Source organism: Lycorma delicatula, chromosome 4, assembly GCF_047948215.1.
Source record: "Lycorma delicatula isolate Av1 chromosome 4, ASM4794821v1, whole genome shotgun sequence".
Taxonomy (NCBI): Eukaryota; Metazoa; Arthropoda; class Insecta; order Hemiptera; family Fulgoridae; genus Lycorma; species Lycorma delicatula.
In genome coordinates, this window is record NC_134458.1 from 101,417,011 (window position 1) to 101,437,373 (window position 20,363).

A 20,363-nucleotide genomic window follows, 5' to 3' on the forward strand; every position below is an offset into this window, starting at 1 on the left:
TCATAGGCTCTATATATATATGTTTAAAAAAATTGAAAAAGAAATTATACTATACACAAATACTTAGTAAAAAATTGTCACCAATGCGCTCTTTAATTATCCTGTATTAAAAAGCAGTGTGTTTTTCTTTGGCAATCATAGTTTCTAATTTTTAATATTTATATCTTTTTAAATAAAGTAGGCTGAGAGTGGATTTACCAATTTGTAATTTATAAACTAAATTTTAATTTATCAGCTAACATTTTTACTTTAAAATATATTAATTTACAATATTATGATTTCAGACAATGAGAGGTGGGGTGACTATTCAAATTTTATCAAATGTTAAATGGACTTCTTTAAAAAATTAGAATATTAAGAAATTTGTGTAACAAAAAAAGTTATTTAATCAACTTCATGACAAAATAAAAATGTTTAGCGATGACAAAAACATATTGATTAAAATGTCATGTCAGTTTTTATTCTTCTGTCTAGTAACTATCTCTCCTCCCAAAAATATTTCAGTTGAAAAATTTTTGGGTTTTCAGAATTGTTATGTAACATAATAGTATAAAGAAATTGGATGGATAAAGAAAAAGTTAAATACTTCCGTAGGTGTTATTTTATCTGTATATCTTTTATTGCTTTTCCTTTATATAATATTTTAAGAAATTGGATGTGACAATAATAATTTAAGTGAAATACTACTAATCATCTTCTACCATGGCATCCCCAGAAATGGTGAATGACATTTTGGATACATAATACAGCCTAAGCTTAATCTAACTTGGTGAACCATTTGATTGTGTCTTAAATAGTTTTCCCTGCTTGCAAAAGTGTTACATACACAGTGCCTTTTGAGAGCAATCAAGGGATCAAAAGGTTTTTTTTTAACCTCTGAGACCACCATTAGGTATTACTTCAGAAGATGAGATAAATGATTTGTAGCGTGTGTGAAAGTGCCATGCCTGACTGGGATTTGAACCCGGGACCTCCGGATGAAAGGCAGAGGCCGCTAACACTTGTGCCACAGAGGCCGACCAGTGACAAAGGTTGTTATTTACTAATCACACTTAATAGTGAGGTTGCCTTGTAATACACTTACTAGGCATGTAGGTATCCTAGTTTTTTCTCTTTCTTTTGTATTATCTCAAATCAGATGGTATCATTGGTGTAACTTTAATAATTTCATTAGTACAGCCTGATGTTTGCTGTTAATTTCAATTTCAATTGTCACTGTACTTAAGTAACATGAATAATTGTCTTAGATTTAAAAGCTAGTTGATGAGTAAATTTTCTTCGGTTACTACTCTGCAAGATCCAACTGCTTATTCAACCTGTCTAAATTAAGTTTTTGTAGTTTTAATTATATATTTATATCTTTCATTTTTTTTACCTTAGTTATAAAGGAATCGAGATTCGCCATCTCCACGGTTGATGGCTAGGAGGGGCCAGGATACCACTCATATGTATTCTATCCCCTTCGAACAACAACAGTGCCAGCGTTGTCCAATGCTGTTTAGTACTGCTGGGGGTAGAAACAGCCTTGTGGATCATTATAATCAGAGCCATTCCAAGGTTGCGATCAAGTGGTCCTGCATTAAGTGTGGTATAACCCGGTATCCCAAGTATATTGTGGCGTGTGTGCACCAGGCTGAGTGTAAAGGATTGGCTTCCCCCGAGGAAGGTGAGTATTGGTCCCCTGCAGATAGTTGTGGCCAGGCTTTTTCTACTAAGAGTGGACTCAGTGTGCATCTAGTGATTGTTAACCAAAGGGTGTTAGAAAGAACCAAGAGGTGGAAGGAGCTTGTTAGTGTCCCTCAGAGGACACTAAGAAGCCGTGTGCACTGTCTATGTTGAGGAGGATGGGGAAGGTCCATTGATGTGATATGCGCTTGGCCTTATGAGTGGTGAGAGTCTGGGGACTGAGCCGGAAAGTGAGCATGCCAACTCATCACCACCTGGGTCACCATAATTGCCCAATGCTGCAGTGGAAGATGATCAGGATAGGCATCTCATCTTGATGGCTCAGAGGGCTAGATAGGCCAACCCCAGATTCATGAACTTTAAACACCCTGAATTTATTGCAAAATTAAATGTAATGCTGGATCACATAGTAGCGAGACAGGAGTTTGGCTGTAAGATAATAATGTTTGTGTTAATTGGAGAACTCGTCAGTGCATTAAAAAATATCTATAAAAACCCTGTAATTCAAAATTTAATGCAAATAATATGGAATGCATACATGGTAGAGCTCATAATAGCAGGAAAAAGCATTGTTACACTAGAACTCAAGAGCTCAAGCAAACTTGCTGACATGGTAGTTGCAGGTGACCTTTCCCACCTCAAAGACCTGGAGGAGATGATAAACGCCTCGCCAGCTCAGTTGAGAGATACTTATACTGAGTTATGGGGGCAGTTCATTAGGTCTAAATTTAATTTCATTCTTTTGATAAAATGACTATTGATTTAGTCATGCCGTCATTTGAAGTTAAAGAGATTAGGCAAAGGGTGAGAAAGTCAAGGGAGCCCTGACCCTGATGTTTGTGTTGCATCATACTTTGGAAACATGAGCCATGGAAAACTAATAGAACCGTATTCATTCCCAACCCTAAAAAGGATCCAGGGGCATGACAGCTAATTACAATAAATTCCATTCTGACAAAGGTGTATTCTGGGTGTCTTGAATCCCATATTTGGGCAAGAGTCCAGTTGCATCCCCCCCAGAGGGGATTTGTGCTGGGAATGGATGTTTTTGCCAGTTGCTTTATTCTTAATGAGGTGATTCACAGGGCCAAATCCAGGAAACAAGAGTGTAGTGGTCGCGATGGATGATTTGAAGAGGAGATACTGTCTCACATGAAGCTATTTGGGCTGCACTGAAGGCGCATGCGTTCCTGACTTATTTGGAACATGTACACCAAGGCCCAGACAGTATTCCAATTTGAGGATTTGCAATTCAACCTTGATCTCCGTAGAGGAATCAAACGAGGTGATCCACTATCTGCCCTTCTTTTCAATTTAATTATTGACTTCATATTTAAATTAACTACTGGTTTGATTTAAGGTGAGCTTGATGGAACAACTGGTGCCATAGGGTTCGCCGACAATTTGGTCCTGCTGTCCTGTTACCTTGATGTAGGGCAGAGACAGCTAAACACAGTAGAGTCCTTTTTTAAAGACATCAGCCTTAATTTTAATATAAGTAAAAATTTCTCGGGTTACATACACTTGTTGGTGATAACATGGCCATTTATGGAATTTTTGGATGAGGTCGATGATTTCCTTCTTTGGATAACAAAGGAAGTTCTCCACCTGCATCACTCCACCACCGACAGAATTTTATATTCAAGAAAGGGAGATGGGGGGCTAGGCATCCCAAGGTTGTGTGGAACCTAGTCAAGGTAGCAGGTTGGAGTGCTATGTCTGATCTCACTAAGCTTAATTCCCCAGCAGTCCAGCATTACCTTCTTGTTTCCAGAGCTGAAAATAAGCTTCAGAATAATCTTATAAGATATGATATTTCCTGGCTCCCTTCAGCTAGTGATGTTGACCAGCTGAAGCTTAAATTTAAAATAGAGGAGGCTGATAGATGGGAGTGCCTGCCGGTGATGAGCAAAGGTGTCACCTTCTTTAAGAAAAATAGAATGAAAAACGTTTAGCTTTATGAAGAGGGATTCCTTATGGATTCCCGATTCATAAATGGTCTTAAGCTGAGGTCAGACATGCTCCTCAGAACCAGAGTCACGTGTGCACGGGCTGAGCTCAGAATTGATACAAAATGTTTACAGTGTGCTATTGCCATTGAGACTCTGGGCCATGTGCTGGGCAGCTGTATGCATGACAAAGCTAAATATATTAAGCAACGCGATGAGATATAATATCAACTCATTGATGCTTTAAATTCTCAGGAGGGGACTATGGTAACTGTAGAACAAATGTTTTGCAGTCCCACTGACCCTAATATTGCCGGGAGTGGAGATCACTTGAGGCTAGACATCATCGTGAAAAATGGTTCCAGTATCTTTGTGGTTGATGTGACTATGCAGTTTGAGAAGTTGCTTCATGCAGCTGCAGAAGAGAAAATTTCTTAATACCACCCTATCCTCTCAGAGGTAGCCAGGGTTCTCAGTTACCAGGGAGAGAACTGCAATCTGGTCAGCAGTAGAGGAGCATTCCCTGACTTCACTGCAAAACATCTGCAGGCGTTGGGGATTTCTTCTCCAATATTACTTAAAACGATGTCTCTCGTTGACCTAAGGTCTTACCTGGAGTTCGTACTCCACCAAAATAGATGGCTGATCGCGGCAACTCAAAATTCATTTTATATTCTTTATGTCAAAATTCCATTTCTAGATGTTAAGCTAATATTGACGAAGGGCAACCAGATTGTTTAATCTGCAGTGAGTTCTACTGATTATGTGGTAAGTTATAAAGTCTTATTAACATGGCTCAATGGGTTGCACCTCAAGGACTCATTGTCCCTTAGTTTTAAATTTATTTAGTAGACAATGCGATCGTTACAGCTCTATGAACTAGCCCGACTAAGCAAGTACCTATAAAGAAGAACCTGTCTAATCCTTAACTGGTTCTAATCCTAGCTTTAGTTTCTCCTTTGCTTGATTTGATTATCTTTAAGATTTTGGCATTTTAGATGCTGTGTCATTAAGAAAGAAATTAATCTGTGTTCTGTCACAATACCTCTTTGTTAATTGCATTAAATTTGTTTCCACATTTTTATTTATTTCATTCAATTATAGGAAAATGTTTTCATGATCACAAAACTTTACAGTTTTCCTTACTATTTTATAAATATAAGAATGACAGTTTGAATTAATTTTCTGTATTTTAATTTTCTTCAAAACTGAAGTTTTTTTTTAATCCCTAAGCTTATGAATTTCCTTGTATTGTATGGCTGAAATTTGTTAAATGTACTAAACAGATTTACATGATATATCTTTTTAACAGCATTTTTATTTTTGTAAATTTTACGTGCTATGTGGTTTTATTGCACTTAACTAAAAATGGACAAAACAGTATGTAATTTTTTTTATTCAGATTGTTAAATATCTAAATAATTTTTATTGTGCAGTTTGTACACAATAAATTTAGAAAATAATGAACATTAAATGAGCTAAAATTTTATCAATTGTACTATTTAGGTTAGCCAGGCTTTGTCTTTTATAGGACAGCAATTCTGACAACAGTTAAGTAATCCATCTTTCACTTTTTATTATTCTACTTTAGTTAGATGAGCATGAAAGTGATTATTGATAAAGAACGTCATCCTGTAGTGGGAATTTAATTTAGAATCTTTGTGTATACTAATATTTCTACCAACAGAGCTTCCAAGTTGGCTGATTTTTGTATTTCATATTATATGATGTTTAGGGTCGTTTAATCAGTGTAGTTACAGTTAATGAATTAATAAAATTTATTCAGAAAATATAACAACATATAAATTTTTTCAGTGTAATCATTAGCTGTACTATATTTTTTTCATCACTACTTGTTTTTATGTCAACAGCAAAGAATTGTTTGTCTTGAAGTTTAAACCAGTTTGTTTCTGTAAAACTTGATTATATACCAGGCGATTCAAAAAGTACTTCACAAATTTAAAAGCATATAAAAATTTGTTTAGATAGCTTACAAATTCAGTTGAGGTCTCATTTCATAGCAAAACACATCAAGTTTTGACTCGTGTAGTTTGTTAATAATGAATTTGGCCACCAGCGCTGTCACCAGTGTTAAAAATGGATATATGTACTGGTGCGGAATGTGCTCACTGTGTGCTTTGGTTTCACGATTTGTAGTCAGCAACTCAGTTTAACATAATTTTCATAGAGTATAGTAGACAGCCTTCTAGTAGGCATTCAGTTTATTCTTGGCTCCAAACCTTCATTGAGACAGGTTGTTCTGTTATACATATAAAATCACCAGGACGCCAACATGTCCCTGTAGCTGCTGTGGAACAACTTGAAGAAAGCTTTGCATGTAGTCTGAAGAAAGCAACTCGACGTGCATCACATAAGACAGGGATTCCACAAATAACTCTTTGGCACATATTACTTGAACAACTGCACTTGAAGCCATACAAATTAACCGTGGTTAAACACGTTACAGATGACAACAAAGTGGCTCGGCTGCAGTTTTGTGTGGAAGAGATGGATAGAATTGCAGACAATGATACATTTTTAAATAATTTAATTTTTAGTGATGAGTCAATGTTTCACATCAGTGGAAGGTGAACACCCATAACTAAATGTTAAATATGGGGTTGCAAAAACCCTCATGAAACTTTGCAGTACATTCATGATAGCCCTAAGAACACTGTTTTTTATGTCCTAAGCAAACCAGCATTTTTCAGGCAACCATAAATGGTATCGTTTATCTGGGCATGCTAACTTTTTATTCCTCAGTTAGATGATGCTGACCAAGATAAATGCCATTATTATTAGCAAGATGGGGCACCACCTCACTATCGCTTAGAAGTTTGAGATCTTGATACTCTACTCGCAGGTCGATGGATTGTTCTTGAAGGTCCCTAGATTTGACCCCTGGTAGATTTTTTCTTGTGGGGTTTCATTAAATTTTGAGTTTATGTACCACCTTTGCTTGCTGGTCTTGTTGAGCTAAGTCTTTGAATTAACACCGTAAGTGTAGATGTAACGCCCGACTTGCTGGCTACTCTCTGGAATGAAATCGACTTAGGTGGGATGTATTCACATTAGGAAGCATATTGAACCAATGTTGGGTGAAAAAACTTGAGTTTTTCTATGAAATGAGACTTCAACCGAATTTGTAAGTTATCTCAATAAATTTTTACGAGAAGTTATCTCTAAAGTAAAGACCGTTTCATTGTAAAAAAAATTATTTTGTAAACTTTATAAATATTTTTTATTTCTCTTAAACTACATACATTATACATACTACTTCTCTAATCGCCACATGAATCAAGACATTTGTCGTAGCGATACACCAGCTTCAATATACCCTCGTCGTATTCTTCTGCCGCCAGTCCATTTAGCCATTGATTAACAGCATTTTTATGTTCATCGTAACCCGCGAATCGCTTACCGCTCAAAAATTCGTTCAATTTCCCAAATAGATGGTAATCAGAAGGAGCTAAGACCGGAGTATATGGTGGGTGATCGTAAATCTCCCATCCAAATGTTCTTAGTAAACCATGAGTCGGACCCGCAACACGTGGACGTGCATTATATTGCAGCATGACGACGCCGTGGGTCAGCCGCTCACGTCTCCCGTTTTGAATGGCGCCCTGTAACTTACGAGAGTTTCGCAGTAGGCCTTTGCATTTATAGTCGTTCCACATGGCATGAAATTAATCAGCAGTATGCCAAACCGATCCCAAAAGACTGTGGCCATCAGTTTGCGTCCAAATGGCTGTGGCTTGACCTTTGACGGTCTGGTTGGTGATCGAGGATGACGCCATTCACTTTACTGCCGTTTTCTGTCTGGCGTGTAATACGAAATCCATGTTTCATCGCCGGTAACAATTGAATTAAGGAACTTATCATATTTTTTTTATGTACCGCATCAAAAATTTCAAAGCAGATTCCATTTGGATTTTTTGTGACGTTCCGTTAAGACGTGCGGCACAAACTTTTCTGAAGCCTAAACGGTCGTGAACAATGCGACCGAACAGCTCTTGAAACGCCAGGAAAAAGTAAGGCCAGGTCGGAAATCGTTGAGCGACGATCTTTTCTGATTTCTTCTTCTACGCGTTTCAACAAGTCCTTGGTGATTATCGATGGCTTGCCTGAACGTTCTTCATCATGTACATTAATTCTTATTTCTAACTCTTTCGCACCATTTTCAGACGTATCTTTCATTCATTATATTATCACCGTACACAGCAACCAACCAACTGCCTGTGAATTTCAGCCGGCTTAACGTTCTGATAGTGTAAAAAACGTACGATTCTACGAATTTCATAGTTGGCGGCAACATCGATTTTCCTGTTCATTTTATAACGTAGTAATTCACACGTAATCAAAGATATTACAACGCGACAACTTACAGACAACAATGCAGTCTGTACATCACTAGCGTAGCCATGAATTACACAGGTTCGCCAACCTTAAGGAGAGAAATTTCCCAGCGGTCTTTACTTTAGAGATATCCATCGTATATGCTTTTAAAGTTGTGTAGTCGTTTTTGAATCATCCAGTATAATGAATGATTCCATGAAGGGCTCAAAAAAGAGAAATCTTATGGAAGACTTAAATTTGCCTTATACGATGAATATAGCAAGAATTTTCGAACTTAATTGTATATTGTTACCACATGTATGCCTAATTTAATATCGGCGGACGAACAAGGTATAGCAACTCAGATGTGAACTGGCGCACAGTATACGAACCGCGCCGGCGAAGGATGACCGACGCCGACCCGACACTGTGACTGTAACTGTGGGCCACCACTGCCATACTGTAGTGGGGACCCAACTGTTGCTGAGGGAAAGCCCGGTCTGACTTAAATGGATGAGCCGCAACTCCCCGACTTTGCCGCAGACCAGCTTTTGGACCCAGCATCTCTTCTCAGAGCTAATGCAAAAAACAGCCCTTTTCAGGCCCACCACAAGGTTATGAATTACAAGCCATCAAAGCCATTCAACGACAACAGCCCTTCTCAGGGCTGCCATAAGGTTAGTGACTACAATGAGCTGTTGAAACCAATCGACGACAAAAAAGGCCCTTTTCAGGGCTACCATAAGGTTATTAAGTGCCCACATGCTGTCGACGTCATTCGGCGACAATATATATATTTTTTTTTTTATTGCCATATATGCTCGAAGTTTTTGAGTGGGATATGGAAATGGAATTTTGTAGTGCATTAAAAATGCCTTGCCTGACCAGGATTCATACCCGGGACCTCTGGTTAATTGATTGTGCAGTATGCAGATTAGCATTATCTATAAGAAGAAGCATATTTTTCTTCTCTAATTATATATTTTTTCAGTATTATAAACATATCTCTATTTATTTTTATTGGTTTTGCATGAGTATATATTGGATGGTTTTACATCCTCAGGACATGACACTGTTGAAAGATTAATGACAGTTATGCACATAGTATTGATTAGTTGTTTTAAATTCATGAAAAAAAAGCCAGCTCTTGAATTTGAATGTATTGTATGTCTTATGTTTTTAAGTTCAGAGGTGTCTACTTACACATTGGATGACCATTGTGAGTTTTATGTCATATGTTTTTAAGTAAAGAGATATTTGTTTACGTATTGGATAACCATTGTGAAATAATTCATTTATATTAATAATTTTTATTTTCTAATTTGATTTACAGTAAATAAATTTATCAATGAAGATCAATTACCACATTTATTATTTTATGGGCCACCCGGTACTGGTAAAACCAGTACAATATTAGCATGTGCTCGTCAGTTATACCCTTCTGCACAGTTCAATTCAATGGTATTAGAACTGAATGCTTCAGATGATAGGGGTATTGGCATTGTTAGAGGGCAGATATTAAATTTTGCATCGACTAGAACTATATTTAAATCCGGCTTCAAATTAATTATACTGGATGAAGCAGATGCAATGACTAATGATGCCCAGAATGCTTTACGGCGAAGTAAGTATACTTTAAAAATCTATCTTGTAAATTATATTACAAAAGTAAAAAGCTATTGAAGCTTGATAATATAGTCATCACTTTGGAATTAGTTTGATATTTTATATGTAGTTTAGTGATTTTAGGAGTAACTTCTAAGCATTTTATATTAACAAAACATTATAATAAACATTTTATATTAACAAGCATATAATCTCTTATATAATGTTCCTGTTTTTAAATTTATTATTTTTCATTGCTAAAGTGATGTTGTGGTTGTAATTAAATAATTTAACACTTTCTACTAGATATCAAAAATTGATATAACAATTTCAACTCAAGTCAAATTTATGAGTTTGACAAAATTTTTTAAAATACTAGAAGTTGTTATTATTATGTGTTTCATTAAGATGATGGAGTAACAAAGTTAATCTGAAAAGTGGGATTGAGCTATAGATGGGAATCTATATGACTATTTTACAGCAAAGTGCTAATGGACATATGTATACTTTTAGACATAAATAATCTTACTATTTTTTCTTACAGGTTTTTGGTAAAATTTTTGATTTTCATCTTTTAATTTATATTAGTTAATGATTTTTACTGGAAAAAAGTTATTAATTAATTTTTTAAAGAAAACTCACATTTTTATGTATATTACTGAATACCCAATTTTCACTTGTCTGGTAATTTGTTTAATTAATTTAAATTATCTTAGTTTCATTATTGTACAGATATGACAATAAAGAAGAGTTCATAAGTGTTAGAGTTTGCTTCGAATGGTCTCAAGGAGATTGAGAGTTTATAAGTGTGTTGGGCAAATCCAACCTTGGAGGAAAAAATATCTGGAAAGAGTAACTGACATTTTAAAATAGCTTACAGAATTATTATGGAATAACCAAAAAGTAATGTTAATGGTGTTAAAAAGTCAAACACTGTAAGTTTCATTAAGTTTTCCACTAATGACTACTTGCTTACTAGTCTAAAAAATGTAAATGCTTGGAGTATAGTTAAAATAAAGGTAAATTAATTTGTATTAAATATTCGTGTTATAATTCTCTACTCCTAAAGCTGTTGGTGTAATAATGAATCGATTTGTAAACATTTTGTAGAGCCTGAGTTATTGTACACAACTGCTCGCAAATACTTAGTCCAAACTAGTCATTTGTTATTGTTATTTTGAGTTCCAAAAAGTTTTTTAAAATTTATTTTATATTAGAAACACTATCTTAGGATTGTATAATGCTGTACTTTCTTTTAATGAATGGAATACAAGAGTGAATATAAGTTTTTTCTATATTCATCAAAATTATACTTCACCAATGTCAAATTTTTCCCTGGAGTGTTCTCTTTCTACTTTTAACATATTTTAATAAATATATCATGAACAGTATTAGATTGATAAAGTGCAAGAGAGATATGTGTTTAACCATATCCATCTTAATTCATTAAATTGCTTCTGGTTTTGCTCTATGTACAGTATGGCACTTTATGTTACATTAGAGTTGGTACAGAAGTATTAAAGTTGTGTGCTGTAGAAAAATATCTGAATTGATTTACAGTAATAATTTTTTTTCAGTTATTGAAAAATTCACGGAGAATGTACGTTTTTGTCTAATATGTAATTATCTCGGTAAAATAATACCTGCTTTACAATCTCGTTGTACAAGATTTCGATTTGGTCCTCTTGATCCAGCACAAATATTACCACGATTAGAGCATGTTATAAAGGAGGAAAAGTAAGTAAATTACTAAATTTTATATTCATCTAAGTGTATACACTTATTATCACTTAATTTTGTTTTAGATCTAGATTGTAAATAATGTTTATCGTATCAAAATTTCTTTTTGATTGTTAGTGGCTCACCACTAAAATAAGTCAATAGCAGTTGAATGGGAGATGTGATATTAACCTTCCAACAGCCCATTAAGAACAATCTATGTTGCCAGCTCAAATTTATCTGTTTCTCGGCCTTCTGATAATTTTTTTACAACTTTGTTGTTTATAGGACACTGTAAAATGTATAAGATATCAAATTATTCAGAAAGATTTCATTTTTCAAAATACCTAAATATCAGTAAAATAAGTAAAAGACTGTTCATTAAATGTAGCAACAAACATAAAAATTCAAGAAACATACAAAAAAAGTAAAATCTGAGTACTCATAGAGAATTATCTGTAGATAGCAGGAATTTTCTTAAATATTCATTTTATTATTTATAGTTTTTTGTGTTTGTCTGTCAAAGTTTCATTGCAATAAATTGATATTAGTACAAGTTAGAAACAAAAAAAGTCTCGCACTGCAACATTCAGTTCACTACACTACTCACCACTGAACACAACAAAATACATTTTTACATAAAACTAATTTATAGGATTGTTCAATAGAGTTGCATTATTTACATTTTATCTATATTAGGATGATTTAACAAATTTATTCATTTTATTTCAGGCATTTTTTCTGCCATTTGTAACCTAATGGACAGTTGTAATCTAGTTTTTCCCAACAGTTGCAATGGATTCCTAATTACAACAAGGACACAAAAATGTTGACCTATTTCTTGTATTTTCTGGACCACAGACAATAAACTTTCTTTCCTTTCTATCTGGAAGTTTTACAAATAAAATTGGTTTTTTGAAATCTCGCTAGATTTTAAGTTTATCAGAGGTCCAGGTCTCAGAGGCACATCTTCCTCAGTATTGCCATAACATATTGCTTCAATAATATCCACTAGGAAATCACATCGTAGCAAAGCATTATCTGTGTTACCACAGTAGATTATGTACATATTTAGTTCTGCTTCATCAATTAAATTTTGAAATATTTTTTTCCAGTACCTCCTTGTAGCATGGTTAGCAGGAACATGATAAACCTTTTTGTCTTTTACATCAACACCACCCATATTTTTATTTTATGTATCATAGATGGTTTTCTTACCTCTTAGTCAAATTTAATCTTATGTTCTTCCATCTCTGCCTCTTCAACAGATGAAAGCATGGAACATGTTTTTTTTAGTTTTTTTCACTTTAAAAGCACAAGCTAACAGAGCCCCTTTTCTAAAAAATACTACTTCTCTCATAGATTGAAATTTGTAGTGCGTTAGCTCTTTGGGTACACCTCTGGAATTAGACCTTACAGTCCTCATCATAACTTTCCTATTATACAATTCTACTACAGATACTTAAGTGTAAAAATTGTCTGTAATGAGGAATACCCCTTACCTTCTACTTTGAAAATATTAGTTAAAAATAAGACTACAGCATTAGTCATCCCAAGTGGATCTCCAATAGCAAAGAAACCTTTACTATTGTACAATTCAGTTTGCAGGACATAACCACTGGAACTGTCACATAATTGAAATTTCTCTATTCCAAACTGTGAGTGCCCATTTGTTAGGCATATATTGAATATATACTTCAATTTTTCATGCCAATTAGGCTTTCATCTGTGCAGGCCATTTGATTTGGCATAAAGAGTGCCTTCCATTTCTGATTAAAATAAGAAAGCAAAAATCTTACTTTAAACTAGGGATTGAACCCTTCATTACCTTTAGGAATCAAATTATTATTATTTGAAATATGAGTGTAAGTCAATTGAAACTCATTTCATGCCATTACCTCACTAAAGAAAGGCATCACTTTGCTTCTCCAAGTATCCCAACAGGTTTATTTTGTATTGTTTTTTGAATTTAAGCTCATATTCTGCATTACAAAAACCCATGTTTTACAGGCCTCCATTTGTGAGTTCTACTAGAAGGATGAGTTTCTAACCATTCTTTCATGCCATCTATCTCGTCTTATTCAGCATACAAGTTAGTTTCTGTCACTAATGTTGACCAGAAGTTATTATCAAACATCATAGAAATATAAGAAATTGGAGGAGAATTTCTTGGAGGAATAAGTCTAGTATTAGGTCCTGGATGATGAACAGAAAAGGGAATTTCACTGTGGTTTGTGTTGGTTTCAGGTGGAATAACTTTGGTCCAGATTTCACTGTTATTACTGGTTGAGATAGGCGTAGGTTCTTTTGGTAATATCTGAAATTTGTGTAGGCTGAACTACGTTTTGAGATGACAAAGATAGTAAATCATTGTCATATAAGTTAACAAAAGAAGTTGAAGAGAATTGATTTTCAGTAGGAGGTACTTTGATAACAATGATATTTGATGGCATATTAATGTTTGAGGTTATATTTTGAATACCGGTATCAATATTGCCTCCTATCTTATTTTCTTCACTAGTTAATTCTTTATCAGAATCATCACTATCACTTCTAGATTCAATAGAATAATCTGAAATATCAAAATCACTTCCTTCACAATCTATATGATCCAAATCATCATTGGTATTCATTTTCAAAACAAAACAACTAAGCAGCCTACCAAAGAAAATAACAAAATTACAGTAGCCTACTTGAAAAACACATTAAACATTTCTAAAGTTTAACATTAAATTACTATATTAATAATAAATGCTACACTTACAACTGAAAAAACTGTAGCACGCACACGACTAAAGAAACCAACAAAATTAAAATTATATTCACAGTATTATAAATTGCCTACCTCTTGGTCAATCGCAGATATTTTTGCATCAGTGGACGCTGTATAATTTGTTCTGTTCTAATAATTATAAAAAAGCCAACAGAGAGCAGCACAGACAAGTAACAATTCCTTTTCTAAGAGTCTGTTCAGTTGACTTTGGCACAAGAGACCAGTAGATAAAAGTTGCTTTAAGCGACTGTCTATTCAAGTGACTAATATGATGTATGATAATAAAAATTATTATTTATTTGATTAGTGAAGTAAGTGAAAACAGACAGAAAAATTGTCAGACCATCATTTTTGCAATTAATTGAACAACTCTAGCCATATCTCAATTGTTTATCATCAGATTAAACAAAAGAGGTGTTATTTTTTTCACAATAAAAGGTTTACAATTTTATCAAATAACACATAATTTGATAAAACTAATACTAGCTATTAATGATTAAAATAGTTTTTGCTTCCATTTTCAAAATTTGAAGGGAAAATTTTAAACTTAATTATTTTGTCTAAAATATTGTCTGGTTGACATATATTTTTTCCTTTAGTTACTTCTCATCACATTGAAAATTAAAAAAAAATAATTAAACCAAATTAACAAAAACACAAAATTTATTTATGAACTTAAGTAAATGATGTTCACATTCTTTGATTTAAAATTCATAAACGAAATGTAAAATCATTTTATATATTTATAGATAAATTATTAATATTGGTACACAGGGTATATCATCAAATTTTTCCGAGGTTTGCATATCAAATTCTAATCGTGAAGTAGGAAAAAGTTCATAGAAACATTTGCCTTAAAATGCTTCATTTGAGAGTTACAGCAAGTGAAAGATTTTACTCAGATTTCAGCTACCCTGGTGAAATAAGACCATACTGAAATTTTTAGGACGTTGACCTGAAAAATCAAATAAAATAGGTCCCAAAACATAACTGCAGTAGTTTTTGAGAAATCTGGTGTGAAAACAAATAAGTCGGGGTAAAAAAATACTGTTTTTTTATATTTGACATTCAGTAACATTGTTAAATGGGTAATAAACATATAACATTTTAAATAGTACTTTTAGAGAATTTAATTCTGAACAAAATGGTGTAAGATAAAGTTGAATAAAACAAAGAAAAATTTGAATTTTATTCAGATTTAAAATACATTTTTTTAAATGTATAAAAAAATTAAATTATTTAATTCTGTAGAATACGTTATAAATGTTCTGCAAGAACTTCATGGTTCACTCTGTATACAGCATCATTTCTTTATTTAGTGTAAGTGTGTTTAACACTGTGATTTACAGATCACCAAAACAATATTCGTTAACCTTTTGGTCAGCATTTATATTTTCTTTCTTTTTACTTTGATCCTATAAACACTGTGATGAATGCTTGTTTTGTAATATTTTTTAAGTATTGTGTATATATTTTTTTTACATACTAATTCCTCAGTATATACTGATTATTATTTAACAATCAAATTGGCCACCTAGTTTTAAATAGCTTTTTTTATATAGTTTTTGTGTGTCTTCTTGATTTTCAAAATTAAGATTGTTGAATTATTTTATTTAAGTTAATTTTTTTAATTGTGAGTAAATAAAAAATTAAATTATGTAATTCATGAAAATATATTTATTTTTTTCTTTTGTTTCTGTTATTGTTATTGTATTTTCCTTTGTAGTGTTAAAGTAACGGAAGATGGTAAGAAAGCATTAATGCAGTTGTCACAAGGTGATATGCGTAAAGTTCTTAATGTGCTTCAAAGTACAGCTACAGCATTTCCTGAAGTAAATGAAGAAAATGTATATACATGTGTTGGACATCCGTTAAAATCTGATATACGTAACATATTACAATGGTTATTAAATCATGATTTCAAAACTGCTTATACTTGTAAGTCTGAAAATAGATCATTTTTGTTTGTTTTTTTAGTATATTGATTATTATGCTTAGCCAATACTTATGTAATTTTATGTTTTACTGTCATGTCAAAATATTTTTTGTGCTCAGATTTTTTGTTTCAAATTATAATTTGAAATTGTTCATTTACTTTAATACAGTACTTAAAGACTGATAGACACTGCTTAATTTTTTTGTGACCAAAAACGATTCTTTTGGTTTTAAAAGAGATGACAATATACTGAAATCTTTTGCATGAAGTTATGTTTTATGTATTTTGTACATACAAACATTCAAAAAAAGGAAGTAATCAAAAAAGCAGTGTAATTTTGGAAAACAGTGCAACACCTATGTAATCTGGGTTGATTTTAATGATTATTGTGAATAAAGAAATCCTCTAGAAAAACATCAAAGTATTGTTCATTGTAAAACAAATGTTTATAATGAATCTTGCAACTTATTTTCACTATAATCAAAATGGTACGTAAAACAAACATTTATTCATATGTTGAGGTAGAATATAACCTTAATGCATTTCAGTGGATCCAGCTAATTGAAAATGTAACATTAAATATTAAGAAAAGAATGATGAGTTTATTTGTCTTATTAAATAGAAAGTGTTCTCTTTTATATTGTTAACATTTAATGTTTTTGGAAAGTATTATCAGTGATAAGAAATAAAAGTATTCTTACCTCCTCCTACTTTTTTTTTTTTAAGTTATTTCATGAACAAAAATTTTTTTTTTGTTTGATGATATCTTTACATAAGCTTGTAACTTGTGTGTGGGATATGGAATGAAATTTTGTAGTTTGTGAAAGATGTCATATCTGACCAGAATTTGAGCTCAGGACCTCCAAATGAATATTGTCGGAATAGTTAACTTAAAATCAGTTTTCCCTTCATTTTGTGATTGGGAGATTGAGTTAATTTAAAAATAGAAAGTTTAACTTGTTGGTTGGGAGATATTGAGAGGTACTGTCACAAAAGAAGGGGGTGTATATGTTTTGAGTTAAATTTTGTTTTATTATATTGCAGTTGGGTGTTTAACTGTTACAATTTTTTGTGTAATTAAATATAAAATAAAAATTGAGTTGTTACAGTAGTGGTATAGATAACAATTGTTAAGCTTATATATCAGTTTCTTTTAACAAAATACAAATGTTGAAATCATCTAGTATAAAAGTTGCAGTAACATAATGAAAGTGTCATAATTAAGAAAGGAATCTAGCTATCACAGATACAATTTCATATGATAGTAATACTTAACAGTATAACAATAAACTGTTACAGATTGTTTGTGCATTTAAAAATGTCTATGTTCTCCCAATGCATATTACAGGCAGCCAAGTTTATAATGGTGAGGAGAAATACAATATATAGAGAATCATAACTGATCAGTTCTATTTTCTGTAGTGTGCATATCAAAATCTCAGTTAGCTGTTTTTATTTACTGTATTTAATGTCCACAAATAGTACATTTAAGTTATTAATTCAATCTTTTTAAAAGTTATATTGTGAATTATGTCATTTAATTGTATCCCATATCATGAGTAAAAATGTATCGACTAACAATATAATAATTTTAAAATACTGCATTGATAAAAAGTCATTTAAAAGATTTATTGTTTAATTAATATTACATTTTTGTAAACCTTCTATTCAGTGCCATTCTCTTAGCCTCAAAATACCTTTTACATTCTATATTCTTCCATGATTTTCAGTTTCAGTCATCTTCATTTTATCATAATTTTATTGCATAAAATACCTGCAATAGTTTTTCAAGCATAAAATACAACTTTTTAACATTTTAGACAGAATAATAATAATAGCTTTTTTGAAAAATTCACTCACTGTCAAAGAAAAAATTAAATAAATGATCCAATTATCATTTATTTAATTTTTTCTTTGACACCAATTTTTGTAATTTTTTGGGCTAGGCAGAAAGATTTTGGTTTTAATGCCAGGACATTTTGTTACACCACTAGTAGATATATCCATTTTTTTTTTTTATATCAAAAAGCTTTAAAAGTACTCTTCTGCTTTAAAAGTACTCTTCTGTATTTGATTTTAGAAAAATAAGATTTTAAATACCTTTTTTTAAACAATTTTGTATGAAAATGCAAGTTTGAATTAATATTACCAATGTTTAATAAATTTAAAGATAGTTTTTTTGTAGATAAATGCAGAAAATAATGATACAGAGGGAACTTATAAAAATTTTGAAAACATATAGTCTGTTATATGACAGTTAAAATTGTTAAAAATTATGTTTTCATATTTGTTTCTTAGTCTGGATTATACAAGGAAAACAAAACTTATTTTGGTGTAACTTGTCTTCACTGTAAAAACCATAGGCTATGTTTCTCCAAAACTTTTGAAGACGTACTATATCAGTAAAGATTATTTTCAATAATTGGAGGGCCCCTTATTTATTGTGAAAAGGAATCTATAATATTCCATGACACCTGAATGTTACATTTTATATAGCTACAATAATGAGTACCTAATGTTTGGGTTGTGCACCAACAGGGTCGTAGGAGACGCTTTGTTACTCCTTTCTGTTTAATTTTTTTGGGGGGGCTGTTGTGACATCGACAGGATGCCCTTAGTTAACAGCATTGCGGTAGATTTTAGAGTGAGGGTGGACTGTATGTGTTCGTAGGTAATGAATGAAGACAACACCTTGTTGATTACTGAAGGATTGTTTAATTGTATGCCGTCTTGGCAGTTTAAAATAATTTTGTAACATAACACTTGAAACTTATAACTTAACGTTAAAGATAGCAAACATAAACTAAACAAAACTTAAAGTAATGTTCATCCGAAGAAGAATTGAGAGTCCATCCAGAAGCGACCACCTTGGGTCAGGTATGAGTGCAGACTGGTTAGAAGACACTACGTACAGTGCTCGAGGGAGCAGCTTGTGAGGTAGAGTGGCGTTATGGTCTGGCGACCACAGTTTGCCATGGGCACCCTAGCCTCCACTAGGTTGCAGCACCTGATGGCATGAGGGGGTGAAAACGTAACAGGGGCCATTGCACAAATTTTTTCATTCTTTAATGGAATTATGTAAGATGAAAATAAATGAACTTAAAACTAAATTAACAAAAACATAACAACTAACGAACTAACAATAATCATAAATTTTATTAGTTCTTAACTGTTCAGAAACTTAAAAAATGTAAATAATAAAATTTTATTTAAGAGATTTTGTTTAAATTTACAACATGGATAATTTTTATAATAAACAATATCTTTGTACTACATTCATAACAAAAGCTTGAAGCTTACTTCAGGAATTAATCCTAAAAAAAAAAGAACATATAAATAAACCTTAATTATAAAATGTTTCAAAAGTCAAATCACTTTGATCAGAGTGTACAATTTAGTTAACATGGTTAAGTGACAATGTAGGTGCTGTTTTAATTGGCTATTATTCATATATTTGCTTGCATTTTATATTTATTTGGACGAGGGTAAATCAAATATAAATGGGATTTTTTTTTTTTTTTTAATGTATTGAAAAATAAAAGGCAAATATAATTTATTTTTCTACATAGTTTCCTGTTTTAGAAATACATTTTTCCCAGCGAGAATGAAGGTTTTTTTATCGCAGCATCATAGAATGAAGATTGTTGTGTCATGAGCCAATTGCACACAAATCCCTCCACGCCCTCGTCATCTTCAAATCGTGGCCCTGCTTGGGCTTCTTTAAGCAGCCCAAACAAATGAAATTTGCAGGGCGATAGGTCGGGCTGTAGGGAGGATAATCATGTTTAGTCCAGTAGATTTCTTCTAGTTTTGAGCATAGAGCTGCAGTATAAGGCCTGGCATTGTTGTTGAGGAGGATGGCCTCTCGAATTGGTTGGTCTCGATTTTTGCTGCAATATGCAGTCCTCACCTCTTTCAACAGCTCACAGTAGTAAGCAGTTTTGATTGTGCATCGCTCATGCAAAAACTCAAGCAAAATGCCTTGGCGATAAAAAAACCGGTTGAAAGAACCATGACAGCTGACTGTCGAGTCTTGACTTTCACTGGGGCTGCCTCCCCTTTCCTCCACCTCACCATACTGGCCTGTTTCGACCTGGGAGTGTAGTGGTGGAACCACGTTTCATCGCAGGTGATGATCCGAGTCAAAAATGTATCACCTTTCGCAAACCTTGCTGTAAGCCTCTGACAGACCTCCAAACGTCTCAACTTTTGATATGCGGTCAAAATACAAGGGATCCATCTGGCACACACTTTACAGAACTGTAGGTCATTTGTGATGATTGCTTGACAGCCCCCATAATTTATTCCGACCTGTCCTGCAATTTCAGATACTCTCACCCATTGATCATCTTCAATAATG

The 20,363-nt window shown here is 32.9% G+C and overlaps 1 protein-coding gene across 4 annotated transcripts in view; it reads left to right on the forward strand.

Moving 5' to 3' along the window:
* RfC3 (replication factor C subunit RfC3) overlaps positions 1 to 20,363 on the forward strand; it is a 37,682-nt gene that overhangs the window by 10,474 nt on the left and 6,845 nt on the right. For 2 of the 4 annotated variants that reach the window (XM_075363824.1, XM_075363825.1), the window contains exons 3-6: positions 1,381 to 1,666; positions 9,304 to 9,594; positions 11,153 to 11,312; positions 15,794 to 16,005. In XM_075363824.1, coding sequence (XP_075219939.1) covers positions 1,417 to 1,666; positions 9,304 to 9,594; positions 11,153 to 11,312; positions 15,794 to 16,005 — 913 coding nt within the window. In that variant the 5' untranslated portion in view covers positions 1,381 to 1,416. The remainder of the gene's footprint in view (positions 1 to 1,380; positions 1,667 to 9,303; positions 9,595 to 11,152; positions 11,313 to 15,793; positions 16,006 to 20,363) is intronic. The other 2 variants (XM_075363827.1, XM_075363826.1) reach the window with 1 other exon arrangement.